This window comes from Myiozetetes cayanensis, unplaced genomic scaffold (genome assembly GCF_022539395.1).
Source record: "Myiozetetes cayanensis isolate MyiCay16 unplaced genomic scaffold, myiCay2020 scf9, whole genome shotgun sequence".
Classification (NCBI taxonomy): Eukaryota; Metazoa; Chordata; class Aves; order Passeriformes; family Tyrannidae; genus Myiozetetes; species Myiozetetes cayanensis.
Genome location: NW_026088185.1, coordinates 27,612,924 through 27,629,706, shown reverse-complemented (window position 1 = coordinate 27,629,706; position 16,783 = coordinate 27,612,924). Strand labels below are relative to the sequence as shown.

General features: G+C 43.5%; 1 protein-coding gene across 4 annotated transcripts in view; it reads left to right on the top strand.

Annotated features, from left to right (window-relative positions):
* The window catches only part of SEMA5B (semaphorin 5B), a 271,728-nt gene that overhangs the window by 144,553 nt on the left and 110,392 nt on the right, over positions 1-16,783 (top strand). For all 4 annotated transcript variants that reach the window (XM_050339626.1, XM_050339627.1, XM_050339628.1 and 1 more), the window contains exon 5: positions 6,307-6,406. In XM_050339626.1, coding sequence (XP_050195583.1) covers positions 6,307-6,406 — 100 coding nt within the window. The remainder of the gene's footprint in view (positions 1-6,306; positions 6,407-16,783) is intronic.

Here is a 16,783-nt window from a genome sequence, read left to right as displayed (position 1 = left end):
ATCTCCAGATGTCGTTTCTCTCTTGAGATGGAAGAAGCTCAGCAAGGTCAGTTCAAGGAGGAGCTGTAAACAATAAGGGGAGAGGCACAAAATTGTCTAGGTTTGACGTATCTTTAAGTGCTTACTATGTTTATTGTGATTCCTGTGTCTCTGTGGAGGTATGACCTGAGTCTTTGTTTTGGGGCTTTTTTCCGCCTTCGGTATGGTAAAAAACAGAACCTTTGCTTCTGTCTTGTTCTATTCCTTGGTAACTGAGAGATAGGACTATTCCTTCTTATTCTTTCTTTATCCAGTCTTTTCCTATCCACATATCCTTGGACAGTTTGGAGAGGGACTTCAGCGACTGTCTTGCTTCTTGGATCTCATGGAAAGAGAATGGCTCACTCTAAGCTGCTATCACAGTGACCTGCAGGCCACTCATGGTTTAGCTCATTGTTCTCACATCAGAGAAGGAGTTTCGTGGTTGGTCAAGACAGGAAAAATTGTTGGAGTGGGTGGCAAATGAGGTAGAAATGTGGGTTTGAGTGAGCAGGAAATGAGGTAGAAATTTGGGTAGAAGGTGAAGACTGCTTGAGAAAAGAAAGTGGGAGTGCGAAGAGAGGTGAATGTGAGGTCAGAAGGGTAAACTTAATGACACCATTAAAAATAAGACATCTGGAAGAACATCTGAGCTGGGTTTGGATGTTGATGGGGAGAGAGAAGGTAACTGCTGGTTTGGCCCATTTTGTAGAAGGGCATGTGCTCTATCAACAGTCTTCCAAGTCCTCATAGCTGTGAGTGGAGATCAGAGATTTAGGAAGACAATGAAGTTAGAAATTGCAGCAGTTGGGATGAGGACATATTTAATGTACAATTAAAGATTTCAACAGATCAGGTTAAAAGAAAGAGAGAATACCAGTAATGAGGTGGAGGTGGTGATGGGAAGACAAGACAGCAGGGTGATACGTATGTGTAGGAGGACTTTTGGGGTAAAGCCAGATTGAGCTTTTTGGCCTCGTAAGTAAAGTTGAGTTCTGAGCGATGACACATCTGTTTGCTCAGCTCTGCCTGCACAGCAAAAGATTTCTCCTTCCCCTGATAAATTTGCTAAATTGTGGAGTGGCTTTGCATTGGGGAGGCTACTTTTACAACTCAGCATGGGGTGGGAGTGAAAGTTAGTGTCCAAAGTCTATTGCACTAATCTATGGTGTGACCTACAACAGAGAGAGAAGATTTAAAATGAAGCTGATACTAAAATGTGATTCATTGTCAGTCCAATAAAGATAATGCTGTAATTTCACTTTAACTTCTATGAATTCTTGGAAGTGTCCACACTTGCAGTATTTGAGAAGACAGGTGGTAGCATGCATGGGTGGGTAGTCATTGCCTTCTGAGCTTTGGTTACAACCTTGTTTGCATTGTCTCTGATGTGTTCTGGTGAGTGGCTCACATAGAATGGAAACTGTGACCTCACTCTTAGCAAGCAACTGTCTACTTCATGAAAAATGCTCTGAATACTGAGGATAATTGAAGCAGAGGATGGTCTGAGATGGTAGGTCTGATTCTGAAAAGGGGATGTTTCATCATCTATACCAAGGAGACATCCTGAGGCCTTACGTTATATTACAAAGTTATTTGCATCTGTTGGTCATGATTGGGATCCAATACTGGGAGTCCTTCAGGCTGGTGGGTGGTCTGAAAAAAAAACTAAGTGTCTGAGTACTTGCAAACTGGAGTATCTGCCAACCACTGTACATAATTTGCCCTGGGCTGGGGCTGAAGCAAACCAAAAGGGGAGGAGACTGAACAAGTTATAGAAGTCATGGCTGTCATGTGAAATACTCACACACAGTAATTAAGCATGCCATGAACTAGTAAGCTAAGAGAACTTAGAAGAGACCATGCTGAGGCAGTAAGGAAGCACTTAATGAGTGGTCAAGTTAACACTGCCCAAAAGTAGGTCTGAATATCTGCATGATAGGTATTTTTTTATTTATTTATTGCCCTTGAGTCTTACAGGCCCAAAGTGCTCTATGTATGCTCTACTTCATTGTGCAAACTTTTACTGTTGAATCAGGAGCTATTTTACATAAGCTTTACATAAGGTATGGGGTTCAGGTTTTCTTTTCTGGAATTGGGACTCTCTGAATCTTCCTTCATGTTTAACTTCCCTATCTTCTTCCCTTAAGGTCTTTTTGAAGCTTTTCTCTGCAATCCTAGGATAGAAGCATGGTTAAATAGGAGCATTTTACACAAAAATCCTTGGTCCTGTTCAGTTTAGCTTCTTTTGCCTCGGAGTAGGAAATCCATGCTGAGAATTATTTTGCAAGAGCTGTTCCTGAATAGCACAGTGGGTAGCTGTACTCAGTGCACCTAACAATGGCTTGGCAATTCCAAGGCATGGGCATTTAACCTCTCAGCTCTTGTGTGATGTGTGCTGGACACACAAAGCTGTTGCAGCCTGCTCAGGATGGGAGTGACGAGTGGGCTTAAGTGAGATGAAGCAGTAAATGCTGCCCTTCAGACAGGGAAGTCTCAACTCAGCGTTTACATATTTCTTTCCTCCAAAACACATAGAGTAATGGTGAGGTGGGGAGCACCTGATTTTGAGGAGATGAAGACTCAAGTATTACCAGGTTTACAACATCTTAAGAAGCTGATCCAAAACCCATCAAGCTCAGTGGAAAACCGCCAATGTTTTGAAGAGTGTCTGGATCAGGCCCTTAAGCCCAGCTCCTGCAATTTGGCACCCTGTTCTTTGTGCAGCTGAGTAATCCTCATCCCAGTCCTGTACTCTCAGGAAGTCAGAGCACAGCAATGTGCTAGCAGGCTGCAGGGGCCGCCCTCTGAAATGGCAGAGGGCCTCCTTTCACCTTGTCTTAGGCATGCAGAATAGCCTGAACACAGCTGTGTCTCCAGACTTAAATTTCCCATGAAGCTTTGTCTTCTTTGCAGCTGGATACCTGAACCACCTGGAGCTGTGGAGGGACTTGCAGGGATTTAGACGTTCTGAGTCAATAATCTGGAGATGGTTTTGGAAACTGTTAAACTTTTGTTCATTGCTTCTTGTGTGGAGGAAGTGAGAGTGTGGATCTTTAACCCCCTGGAAGTGATTAGAGATGAAAAGCACAAAGGAGGCCTTGATGATCATTTTGCCCCTAAGCCATGTGGTTCCTACCTTTCCGGCTCCTGCTGCTGACATGCAAAGCCAGAGCCTTGGTTTTTAATTTTTCATACTGTTTTTAAACAGATACTTTTGCAAATGTAAACATGCCCCAGCACTGAAGGTTTCCAGCCAAATTAAAGAGTCAACACTGGAAAAATCAGCCTTCAGAGGAAGGTCAAATACAAGCAATCCCTGGAGTTCATTGGGTCCATATGTGTAAACTTCAGCTAATACGGGATAGAGCCAGGGCAGCACTTACCTTGCAGTACTGAGCTAGTTTCAGAGTAAAAGGCTGAAACTGTCCTTAGGGATGCCTGTGGTCTGAGCAGTAGACTTGAATGTGTTGAATGCAAAAAGAACCCATGTTCTGACTCTTGGTTGCAGTTCCATTCCATCTTAACAGAAGGAAAGAAAGTTGGGAAGGAAAATGTGCCATTCGGCATTAATTCTGACAACTTGCATTTATACATTCTTATCTGGGACCATGCTGAGTTTAATAATCTCCAACTATATGCCTATAAAAGCTTAATTTTGCTATGAGGATGCATGCTTTTCAGCCTTTAATTTAATAACTGGGAAGGGTTTCTTTATAAGTTGTACCACCTGCAGTAGTAATAGAAATCAAGACACTGCCTGTTATTTCTTGGGCTTGATTGACATTTGAACCAACTTGGAAAGATTCAAGGAAACTACTGCCTTTAATTTTTTAAAAATTATTTTTACCTGTAGTTTGTCAGAGCTTGCCATTAAAAGGAAGAACTGATGAGTGTACCTCTCTGAAGTGAGGAGCTTTTGCTTAGAGCAGCAGATGAAGACATATTCTTCCTGCCACTGCACTGTAATAGTAGGTTAGTTAGTAGGAGAGAGTTGGTAGAAGAGGAGGTAAAATGACAAGAGAAATTATGGCCTAAAAGCAGGATCCTTAAAAGGTATCATCATTATATAGCAATCCCCTAATCCCACCCCCATCAGCCAGCAGAAATGCCAGAAGATCTGCAGCACATGTCAGCCAGCTAACCTGCCTGAAAGGTGTTATTGTTGCTGGTTCTGCTGCTTGGCTCAGAAATGTCTCCGCAGCTAAAGAGCTACAGGAAAAGAAGTCAGAGCCCCATTAGTTAGGAGAATGCCAGAGGTGAAACTGCGGTGCCTCCCTGGTGCTAGTACATCATTAAGGGTCCCAGAGGAGTGTAGGAGGTGGAGATGCTTGAAGGTTAGACGGGCTGAGTTATTCCTTAACTCATGCCTTTTCATTGAAGAGCAGAGGAGGTACACGTGTTGTGTGTGGTTATGCGGTGTGACAGGAATGCTGAGAAGGGTTGGAAGCCTTCAGCTCCCAGCAACGGAGTTTTTAGATTGTGAGGATGGAGGTCCCGCTGTTGGAGAGATCCTGGCAGCATTCCAGTTCAGCAGGGCATGGAACCAGGCCTGATATTGTCCAGCTCCATGGTGAGGGACCCCAGGAGCCAGCTATGGAATGTGGTGGTGCTCAGGACAGAGGCAGAACAAGATCCTGCTTTGGAAAGAGAGGCAAACCATGTAGAGTGTAGGGACTTATATATATGTATATATATGTTTTCTTAAGGTTTTGATAACTTAAGGGCTTGATTAAATTTCATCTATTCCTGGAGGGAGAAAGGACTTGAAATCGCTCAACAAATATCCCTGCGTCAAAGGTTTTATACCGTTACACGTCTGTAATTCCATAAACATGCCAAGACAACAAAGGCCTTAATGAGATTCCTCATCAGCATTGTCCTCTCACCCCTGTGGAAAGGGGAACTAATGCCTACAACAAAGCATTCAAACCTGACTGCCTTCAGTGAGACTACTCAATTTATCATTGGGGATATAAAATGAGCATGTGGAGCATGTTATTTCAGAGCTCTTTTGAACTGGTCTGAATATATCATTATTGTTATGAGTCATCAGGTCATTGGCCTGTGTATTGGTATCTTGTTGGCGTGAGGCCAGAAGATAATACCTTTCATGTTGAGCCTCCTGGATTCAGTCCTTGAGTGAGGCAGAGTTACTTGTCAACAGGTCACAGAGGAATATACTGATTTGGTCTCAGTTGTGCCTTGCTCCCTGAGATATTTGGTGTTCTCCATGTTATTCAGATATAGTAGTTAACAGTTCTCAGTAGAAGTCCTCACAGTAGAGCTGGACGACTTTCTGAAAGATGCATTTAAATCTATTCCCAGTTATTTTGTGCTGTAAAGGTGTAAGGTGAGAGGAAATTCTGTGATCCGTAATACATACAAGGTCAAAGTTGGTAGTGGTATTGAAAGCTGGGATCCTGTGAATGCCCTAGCATCATGTCTGAGTACCCTAAAAACAGTAATTCACCTTTTCCTTTAAACAGGTGTGTTTCTTATTACAACAGGGCTACCTGTCCTAGATCTCTCAGTTGATGTTGTGTTAATAGATTAGCTTCTAGAAGAGTTTTGCCTCTGTGAGGAAAGCATAATCTTTTGCTTTCCATTCAACCTGTGTGATTGCAGTTTGGACAATTTCCTAGATTGGCAAATCTGAGCTAGTTGATAGAGCCAGCCTCAAGCTTGTGCAATCACTCAGCCACAAAGATGCTGTGATGGCACCCCACCATCTAAAAGTGAAGGAATGATTTAACTGATAGGGATCTGAGATGTTAGGTGAAGTGAAACCTAGAAGAGAACCTAAGACCTGAAAGAGAAGGTAAAACCTTTCACTGGAGCAGCCGGGTCCTGAGTGCAGATCACCTGTACTCTAAGAAGGCCTTACCTTCTGCTTCTGGTGGGCAGCAGTTTCCCTTTGGTTAGCACAGAGGAAAAGGCTATGGAGGTGTTATGGCAGGTAGCCTTGTCCTGTTACACCACTTAATCCTCTCACTGAAGATGTTTCCTCGGTTTTAACAGAAGTAAATTGAGCTGCTGCTGTCTCTGAAACCAATGCTGACACTCCATTTTGGATGTGAAAATAAGTGCTGAGACAGCCTTGTGTTTATGTGAGGGGTTTTTGCACATTCTGCTGAGAATCATAATGAATAGAAGCCCTTTAAAGAGGTTATTAATTAGCCTTCCCCTGACAGATGACTTGGTAGGAAATCCATTAGCGGATGTCCGGGTGAACTCACTGCTTTTGGAGCAGCTTTATTATTTTCTGTTTTCTCATTTTCATTGCAGATCTGAAGCCCTGGGTGTCAAATTTCACCTATCCGGGTGTGCATGACTTTTCTCAGCTTGCACTGGATGCCAACAGGAACCAGCTCATTGTGGGAGCAAGGTAAAGATAATCTTTTAATTAGTCTAGGGTGGCTGCTCAAGCTCTTTCCCTTCAGGTTGTAACTTCAGAGGAGAGTGTGTTTCCAGCTTATGTGTCCAGTTTCCTCCTCAAAAAGAAAGCTATAATTTATGTAGAGAGATTGAGATGTCTAGTATAATTGCAAAGAAGAGAAAATTACTGGAATTAAAAAAAAAAATGCAATCAAAATGACTGGTTAATGAAGCAGAATGCTGGCATCTCACTCAGTATTGTGAATGTTAGAAGAGCTACAGTAAATCATTCTGCATCATCCTTCTGCCAGCACAGAATTTGACATCATGGTTTATTTGCTGAGGCCAGACTTTCCCTCAGAACCAGGTTCATCTGTGCACCTTTGTATAAGTCATAGTGGCAATGTGAATGGTTGCTTTCTTCTCTCAGAATTCACTTCAGAACCTGTTTGCTTCATCTGGCTGATACGGTCACATTTTCATGCAACTGTTCTTCTGGCCCATTGTATATAATTAGCATATATTTTCCTTTATTTTTAAACATTGTTTTTATTTAGAATGCCATAGGAGGGGGGTGGAAACACAGAAGATGAGCAAGGCAAGCTCTTACAAATTTAGAGCTGCATTTGTAATGGGAAAAAGAGCTGTGCTTCAGTGAAATAATACACGTCAGGAGTTGTTGAATCATGGGCCCCAATAGCAACTATTTTTTATTGCATAATAAACAGATAAGACAAGCCAAAAAAAGAAAAAGACTAAGCATGGTCTAACAAATCAGTTTAAGTATAACATTTAGAATCTGATAACACTGTAGGAGCAGTCTCTACTGTTAATGAAAATGGAGGAAGAGACAGCTTTCTTCCCAGGATATTCAGCAGTAGAGGACAGGGATGCAAGAAGCAGAGGTAGAAGAACTCATGGTACAAACAAGAGAAAAGAGCAAGACTTGTAGCAGAAGGAGAGTCTTTTGCTTCACAGAAACAACTGAAGTGTGATTTAATATACATTTTCTGTGTGTATTTGTGCAGTAAATAATAACACTTACTTTCCTGTAGCTGTTAAAATTGCCAGAGGCCCTCCTACTTTTCATACAGAAACATTTTACTTTTCAAGCTGCGGCTTTACTTGTGCTGGGATCTTTAACCACAAAGTATTAATATTTATTACTTCAGAATGTCATTGCTTTGGGGATGGCTGTGAACAGTGCCTTCTACCAAGCATTGCACAAACACAGGCACGGTGCTCCGAGGAATTTATGCTTTACATAATTCGGCCGCACGGCAGGTTTCTCCCCACGCAGATGCTGCTAACGTTGACACGCTTCACCCCTGCTCAAATCCCAGCAACACGTCCTGGAGGGACTCTCTACCTTCCCAAGAGTTTGTACAGGTGTGGTTAGACAGGAGGCTATGATGTCATTATAAACAGGGAAATGACAGCAAGTTTGGCTTCCCGCTGGAAGTACAATATATTGCAGTGCATTGCCTCATGAGGAAGCAGTGACAAGTATTTATAGAATTTGCTTGGAAAAGTCAGTTTTCATGAAGCACTACCCACCTGACTGGGAGACTGAAAGTTTCAGTGGTGCCACACTACTGTGCTGAGAGGTTCTGGATACAGTTAAGGAAGTTGTAATTTCCCAGGGTGGGGTTTTTTGGGGGGTTGTATACAGGCTTGGTGTGGGGAAAGGGAGGAGTGCTAATCCTTTTCCTCTTCACCACCTCATTTCTCCCCTTTGTGAGGTGACAGGGAGAGAGACTTGAAAAGGGGGTGTGGAAGGGGGTGTCCTCAGTGCTGCACAGCTCTGGGTGTGCTGGGCTCCTGGAGCTGTGCCTGAGAAATGGAAAGGGGAAGTAAAGCCTTTTCTGTTCCCTCCTTCCCTGATATATCCACACCTTGTTCTAGACTATTTTTAGGGGTGATTTTTTGAGTCATTAGTTGCTCGTGCACCATCTGCTTGAATTTGCAAATGAAACAATACCTCAAAGAGATAGGAGCTGTCTCTATCCATCTCTGCAGGGTGTAATTTATGAAACCTAAATTTAAATGTTAACCACGTTTAAATGTGCTGCTGTAGATCATATTAGTAGTAACGCCAGCTATTCTGGGGTTATGGAAGGAGTTTGGGATCAGGGTGGCGTTTATAAGTACTCCCACTTCTCAATTTCCTGGTTAACATCATTGTCTTAGATGATAGCGTTATAAATTATTTCAGACTACTTCTTTCTGTCTCTATTTAAAAGCAGTATGACCTCACCACAGCATCTTTGGCTTAGTTCATCCTGTGTTTCAAAGCTTCATAGAAAATACTTCCTAGAAGAAAAGAAGATCCCGGGGCTCACAAGGGTTTTTGGTTTCAGGAATTGGACACAGCGTGACTGAAACTGTAAGAGGTATTGAGGGCATGCCATGCAGGCAGGGAGCTGGAATAACACAAGCCTCAGATTTTTAAGCTTTATCCTTATCTGAGAGCCCTCCCCAAATGACTGGTACTGTCTGAGAGTAAACCAGAGGAGTTTGATAACTCCACTGCACCAAACACCTGCCAAGTCAAAATCCCAGAAACAAAAGAATTAGTTTCAAAAGCCCACCATGGTTTCTAAGCAACGTATTTACTTGTCACATCATTTGTAAAATCCAAACACTTGCAAGTAAGGATATGAATAGTTTAGAACATTGTAAATCTACACTACCCATATTATGAGTCACATTTCATTAAGTATAAAACCACACATTTCAAATTTCATAACCTTCATTTTGACTCACAGTTTGCATGTTTTGTTTTTGTTTTGGATATAGAGTTAGTATTTTAATGTACTGTTTTTCTTCTGTGAATGAGTGCTTGTTTTGAAATATTTGCTGCTTTTTTCAGCTCTTGAGCACAAGTGATCACTATTTGAGCTTATTTTAATTGGAGGAAAAACAATTTTCTAGACCTCATTATTACTGAGAAAAAAATTAAAAATATGATCACAATGATTTCACTCATATGTTGGAGAAGAAGTTCTCTGCTCTCTCACCTGTGCTGTAGGCAGGGTGCCCAGCCCTGGGGAGGGTGGGCTTTGTAGAAAAGGGACATAGTGTAGCTGTGACATCCCACCTCCTTGAGAAGCCTCACTCCTCGAGGCTGTCTCATTGCTGGCTGGGCAGAGACAGGAGCCAGTAAAGAAGTGATGATATGAAAGACCCTGCTTGGAGTCAGGCCAAAAATCATGCTTCACAAGAGCTCCCTGTCGAGGACAACATAAAAGGTTTAACGGAGGATGGTTGAGACACCGTGTGACAATCTGGCACAACAGCAAGCTGAAGGGAAACAGCTTGGACAACAGGAGGATGGTACCCAAACAAATGACTGCACAGAGAGTGGCTGGGAAGCTGTAAGGGAAACATTTGACTTTTCCCAGAAGGAAACTGCAGGGGTGTCAGCTCGGGGCAGGAGCCTGCTGGGGCTGCGGATGTGAGAGGCATGGCTATGAGGGTTGGCCATTCACAGCGAGTGAAGGTGTTACTGTAGAAAACCAGCCAGAAAGCATTATGACCAGAAGTCCTGGCAGTTCTGCCTGCCAAGAGGGCTGTCAGCTCCATCAGGAGATGGGAAAGGACCATCCCTCATGGCTGTCGCATGGGGAGCTGCAGCTGAGGAGCCCTTGTCACAACTGGCTGTTACCAAGAAGAGCCCAGAGGTAGAGGGTAGAGAGCAAAGGCTGCATGAGGGGACTCAGAAGTGGCAAGTAAAAAGTGCACATCATCCCAGAATGCCAGACTTCTCTGCAATAAATGTAAAACTACTAAGCTGCTGGTGATGCAAGTCTTGGTGCTTTGACAGGGGTGATTTTCATACTTGGTTTAGAGCTGATCTGAATGTGCTTGTTTCTGCCAAGTAGATGCAAGAAAGGAGTTATCATAGAATCACAGAAAGACTTGGGTTGGAAGGGATCTTAAAGATCATCTAGTTCCAACTCTCCAACCTTAGGCAGGGATGCCACCTACTAGATCAAGTTACTCAGGGCCCCATTCGACCTGGTCTTGAACACTTCCAGGAATGGGGCATCATCATGATTAGTGTGGAGAGCAGGGAAGGTGCTATATGAACTTTCAAGGGTTGTTTTAGGGGGAGCACAGCCTGGGCACACCCCTTCCTGACTATTATGCTCTTGGCTGTATAAGCACTAAAAAAGCTCTGAATCATGCAGGCTTAGGAGCTGAAGGCTGAATGGAATGACTGATATCCCAAAAGAGTTCCTTCAAGTTGCAGCTTGCAGTAATATGGCAGATTGTAAATATACTCTAGGACCCTCAACCAGCAGGTTTGGCACCCTGAGTTTATTGAAAGTCTCCGGTGTATGATAGATTAATCTGTCAGACACCAGGTTACATGCAGATTCCTGGCTGAACATAGCCTGATTCCTGCCTGCTTGGCAGAAAGCTCCAGAGCACTGCAGTAAAACGTCAAAACCTGTGCTGGTTGGAAAATATCACTCTTACCCTTGGGCACCTTCAATCCTGTCCAGATCTGGACTGTCAGTAAACCTGAAGAGAATAAGTCTCCACAGATTATGTTGGATAGGCAAAAAGCACTTTGCAAAACAGGAAGTTCAGTGGTAGCAATCGGGTCAGAGTTGATCCACAGATCCACAGACTGTGATGTCTGTCAGCAGTACGTTGTGTTGCCAAATGATCAGGACCCCTCAACAACATTTATCTCCAAAGGGCTTTGGTGAGACCAGAAAGGACTAATAATTTCATGCTATAGATGAGAACCCAAGGCCCAAGGGGATTAAGAACTAGCCTGCCCTATGAAAACGCTGTGATGTTGAGCCACGTGAGTTTATTGTAGATCTGAAAGGTAGTGCAGTACTGTGCCTAACACAGCTACTCCTGCAGTGAAATTACACTTTCTGAAGATGCCAGTCAAGGTCTGCACAACATCAGAGATCTCTGCACTTGACTAAGATGGACATAGCCAAAGTTCTTCTGTGAACTCAGAAGCCCCATGGGAGAGGTGTGATATGGACCCTCTACTGTTGTATTTCCACCTGGTAGTTTAATCACTTGTTGTCAGCCTTTTCTCTCCAAAAAGGATGCAAGTTTCAAAATGCTCCTGAAAGTCTGTGAGTCCCATGCATTTACACTGGGACAATGGGGCTTCAGCAGGGCTGAAGAAGGCAAGTCTTGTATAGCATGGAGAGATTAAAATGCAAACAACTTAACACCGGGCACGGCCATGTGGGCATAGCCAACAGTTACATAGTCCACAGGCTTGTCCTGTTAACAGCCAGGAGTGATGTGCCGTTTGTCCCTGCTAATGTCTGACTCCAGCATTTGTCTGAATACTTTCTGAGACATATTGACTGAGCCGTTTCCGATGGCTTGCGTTACTGTCGCACCGTCTTACGCCAGCTTTACCCCCTACTAGGTCACATTTGGCTGAGAAATTACCTTGCCAGTTGAGGTATTAATGAGAACGTGAGCAAGCAAAGAGCATGATAATGTTTTTGATTATATCTAGATCATAGGTGGGCAGCTGAAAGCACTGCTGCAGAGAAATGTAGAAAAACAAATACCTTCCTTTTCTCACTGTGATTTTTTTTCCTGCCAGACAAAAGAATGCTCTAATTACAGTTACATCCTTGTATTGTGGACTGGAGAGGGGTAAATAACATGGTGAAGTGAGTGGGAGGTGGAGGGGAGCAAAATCAGTTCCTGAAATTAACAGAAACTTTGAAAGGGCTATTAATGTTTTTTAAAGAAATTACCTGACCTGCATGGTAAAGAATATGGTGAAGGTGAGAAAGCTGTGATTAGACACTGCAGCTCGTTAAACCCATAATTGGGGATGAACAGTTTTTTACACAGGGAACAAAAATGTGATTTAAAGTGCAGGTGTTAACCTCTCTGGTTGAGTCTGAGATAGTTCAGAGGGAGATTTTCCTCTCTGATACTGTGCCAGGTGAGGTGAGCTCAGCCCTTGCATAAGTGTGGAGCAGTGAAGCCCCACTGGGGTGTCTATTTTTCACCTATCGGGTTTGCTTTCCTCTGCTGGTCTGCCAGCAGTCTGAATTTGTCATACCTCAAATCTTTGCTATCCCTTGCTTATACCCCTCGTGGAGGAGGGGAAAGGGATAGGAAATGATGAAGGACAATTTTTGTAATTATGGGATTCTGGAAAGTTCAAAGCCTGACCCAAATTTTGTTCAAAATGTAATTTTTTTTTCTTAATTAAAATTTGTGTATTTTCTCAAGCAAAGAACATGGATTTTAGTTAAGTCAGAATAAATAAATCAAATAAAATGCTATGCTGCACCAGTGTCTGGTTGTTGGGATGGACCAATGTGCAGAAGAAGTTACAGCTGTAGGAAGGCAAAGGGGCAGTTTTGCACCAGGTGTTGTACACAGAGAGGAGGGTGAGGCAATGGCAGTCTCTGGTTTGTCATCTTTGTTGGCAGAAAAAACAGTTGGTCCTTCAAATCATCTGCAAGGCAGTACCATCCACCTCTCTGCAAATGACCTCAGTGGTGTGGGAGTCGGAGCACTTGTGCCCCTCCCCAGAGGAAGCAGACTTTTGGCTGACTCACAGCCAGTGCTGTGTGAAAGGCAATCTTGGTGGAGCTCAGGCTGATAGGAAGCATCCTTACACAGAGAATTGCAGGCTTGACTAGGAAAATATCTCATATTCCACATAAAATGAAAATCAGTGATACCCTATCATGAAAGCAGCCACCCATGAGAGGCTCACTTGCTTTAGTAACACACTGAGAATAATTAAGTTTGAAGATTGTATTTCTGAGAGTGGAGTGGGTGCAAACACAAGGTCAGGATACTTTGGCAAAAGCCTTGGAGACTTGGACCTAATGTGTTTTACAGCACCACAGAATGGGACTGCAGAGCAGTTTTCCTCTGCATTACTGAAAATACTTTCTCTTGCTCTGGTTAAGGTGGTGATATGTCAGTTTTATATGGCAGGGCTCACCACAGTGACTTGCATATCACTTTATATCCAGATGTTTAGGTGCTAAGCCTACTGTTCTGTGCCACTGCAAAGGTATAAAAACCCAGCAAAGAGAAGGGGTTGTTTGGCAGTAACTTAATCTCACCAGCCAACTCCGTCAGTATTTACATACAAGTCATGTTGAACTCATCCAGAGTTTAAGGAAAGCCTGACAGAACTGAGCAGGTTTATCAGCCTAAGTAGGCAGGTGGGGAGGCTGCCAGGGAAGATCTGAACAATAATCAGTGCATCAGAAGAAGAGGAATTTTACCTTGTGACTTACTGAAAGCACAACTGAAAGTGATGGGCAAATAGGAGATCAAAGACCCCTGTGTGGCTTGGGGCCATATCAAGGTGCTTAAGTGTTCTGTGACTCTGCCAGCTGGATGAGAGAGGAAGAGAGGAGCTGTCAGCCACATGTCTCAAGAGACTTGAGGTGGCATGTGGGATAATATGTGATGGTCTGAGAGATGGAATCACTCTTCCAGGAAAATAAGAACAAACCCACACATGAGTTTTGAAAATTTGGCTCAGTTTTCATCTCTGAGGTTTTGAACAAACTCATCTAGTGAATCAGGAGAAGGAAATGTAACAAAATAAAAAGGAAACTTATCCTCATTTTATAAATATATTCAAACAATATTACAAAAGAAATCCCAATCCCCATTCTCTGAAGTGTATATGCATGGCTATGCTCCGGAAAACAGCTGGGTCAAGGTGTCTCAGGAGCAAATACTGTCAACCCCCAAAGATGTGGAGTCGTACTGGAGTGATGCTTTGCCTCTTCTACCCTGGGGAAAGAGAAGGGCCAGAGACAGCAGAGCCAGCTTGCTGTTCCCTTTGCAAGCTGGAGGAAGAGGGGACAAGGCTGTCAATCCAAGGGCCAGTCCCCTTCCTTCTTCTTCCTTCCATGGCAGCATCATTTTGTCTAGATTTCTGCATATTGGGGTCGCCCAAGTGTACCTCAGCTTTGCTGTTGTCCTGCCTGTTCTGCAGTTACAAGTCTCTGCCTCTTTTGACTCTTTCTAGAGTTGGCCTTGTATATACAACGTCGAGCCTGAGCAGATCTGTGCCATGCACCTTGTGCCACTAAAGCTGATGGTAGTTCTCCTGTGGAGACTGGAATATAGAGGATTTGATTTTCATCCTTGTTTCCACCGAGAAGTACTAAATGGGCCTCAGTGGCAACCTAGAATCAGTAGCTGAGCCCGTGGCTTAATTTGGAAGCTGTTTAATCGGAATGATATGCTGCCTGCATAAGGAGCCTCTTCTTAGGCGATGTTTCTCTAACTCTGGCTGAATTTATCACCGAGAAATGTTGCACTGGGAAAAGCAATTGCTCATGCAGCAACTGCATCATATTACTGTCTGCCATTTAGTATGGTTCTCTGCTGTACATTTATTGATTTTTAAGGAAGAATGATGTATTGGACAAGTTTTTCTTTAATAGAAACAAAATTACTGGTGAATAAGAATCCAGTTTGTAGGGGAGATGTTTGTTCTCCACCTTTTCTCCGGCACATGTGTGCCAGGCGCTTCGAATGAGTCACTGAAGTAACATTTGCAAACGGATCATCACATCACGCCCTGGACCAGGCATGCAATTAACTCCTTCTGAGAGCAAAGGCCAGAATCATCCTTCAGGAGCTGGGTTTCTTGGTATGGTTGGCTAGTTCAGAAATGTGGATAACCATCTGCAAAGTTCAGCCACAGCTGGACCTGCGTAGAGGCACTATGCGTTAATCTAGCATGAGATTCAGTAACCAAGAGCCCTGGGGTCTGATCTCGATTCCATCACTGACTTGCTGTGTGCTGTGGAGAAGGTCATTTAACCTTTTTCTGGCTCATTTTCTCCATTAGTATAAGGGGGGAGTGATACTAACCAGCTCCTAGGAAGTTGTGAAGCATGACTAAGCTGTGTTTGTCATGTAGTGTGGAAGTACAAAGTATGTCTAAGGCCTCCAGAAGCAAAGATAGGAAGAGCTGACAGAAGTTTCTGACTCCTAGCGTGAGGCTGAGCCCCAGCACGTGGCTTCCAGGAGTGCCAGAAGGGAGCATTAGGTTTGTCATATGCGTAATTCTTGTGTCTTGTTTCATATCATCCAAAGGACCTTGTTCTGTTAATTATTTTTCTGTGGCGGTTGTGAGTCCCTCTTGCAGACCTGGCCCCTGATTGCAGCACAATCCTACCCTGAGGAGGGGAAGTGGAGAGGGAGATACAGCACTCTTCTCCCTGGGATTTAGTGACAGGAAGGGTTTGAAGCTATGCCAGGGAAGGTTCTGACTGGACTCTAGGAAGCCTTTCTTTATCAAGAAAGTGGTCAAAGACTGGAACAGGCTTCCTAGAGGGTTGCCAATGCCCCAAGCCTGTCGGTGTTTAAGGGGCATTTAGACAATGCCCTTAACAACAGGCTTTTAACTTTGGTCAGACCTGAATAGTCAGGTAGTTGAACCGGATGATCCTTGTAGGTTCCACACAACTAAAATAGTCTTATTTTATTTTATTCTGTGAACACAGGGAAACTCTTTCCAGAGCACCATGAGCTTACTTGAGGCTCCAGTACCTCACCCGGGCTGTGTTGGATGCCTGTTTCAGTGCAATAACAGTCCCTAACAGGGAGAGCAACTCTTCATTCAGTTCTCTTCAGCTTTCCCTGTCCTGGTTTTGGCTGGAATAGAGTTAATTTTCTTCTTAGTTGCTGGTACAGGGCTTTGTTTTGGATTCAGCATGAGAATAATGTCAATAACACACTGATGTTTTACTTGTTGCTAAGTAGTGCCTACACTAAGTCAAGGACTTTTCAGTTTCCCATGCTCTGCCAGCAATCAGATGCACAAGAAACCAGTAGGGAGTGTGGCCAGGACAGCTGACCCAAACTGGCCAGAGGGAGATTCCATACCATAGAACATTATGCTTGAGTGTATAAACTGGGGGCAGTTGGGCAGGAGCAGCTGGTGACTGCTTGGGGATGGGCTGGGCATTGGTCAGGGGGAGTGAGCAATTGTATTGTGCAACACTTGTGTTTCTTGGGCTTTGTTCCTCTCTCTTTTTCCTGTTATTATTTTTGTTATTATTACAACAATAACAACAGCAATTATAATAATTTACTTTATTTCAATTATTAAATCATACTTAGCCCATGGGTTTTACCTTTTTTCCAGTTCTCCTCCCCATCCCACTAGGGAGGGTGGGGAGTAAACAAGTTGCTGCATTGTTGGTCTGTGTGTGTATGTCTAAGCCCTGAGAGGTTTTGGTGGTGGTCAGAATAGGTGCTCATGTGGCTCTCAGTTTGTTAGCAGGGGTTGTTCTGAAGCACAGAGAGGTTATCTTACCTTCTTGGTATGTGAGGAGTTAGGAAATGTGAACAAACCTCACTCATTTAAATAGAAAAAATAATT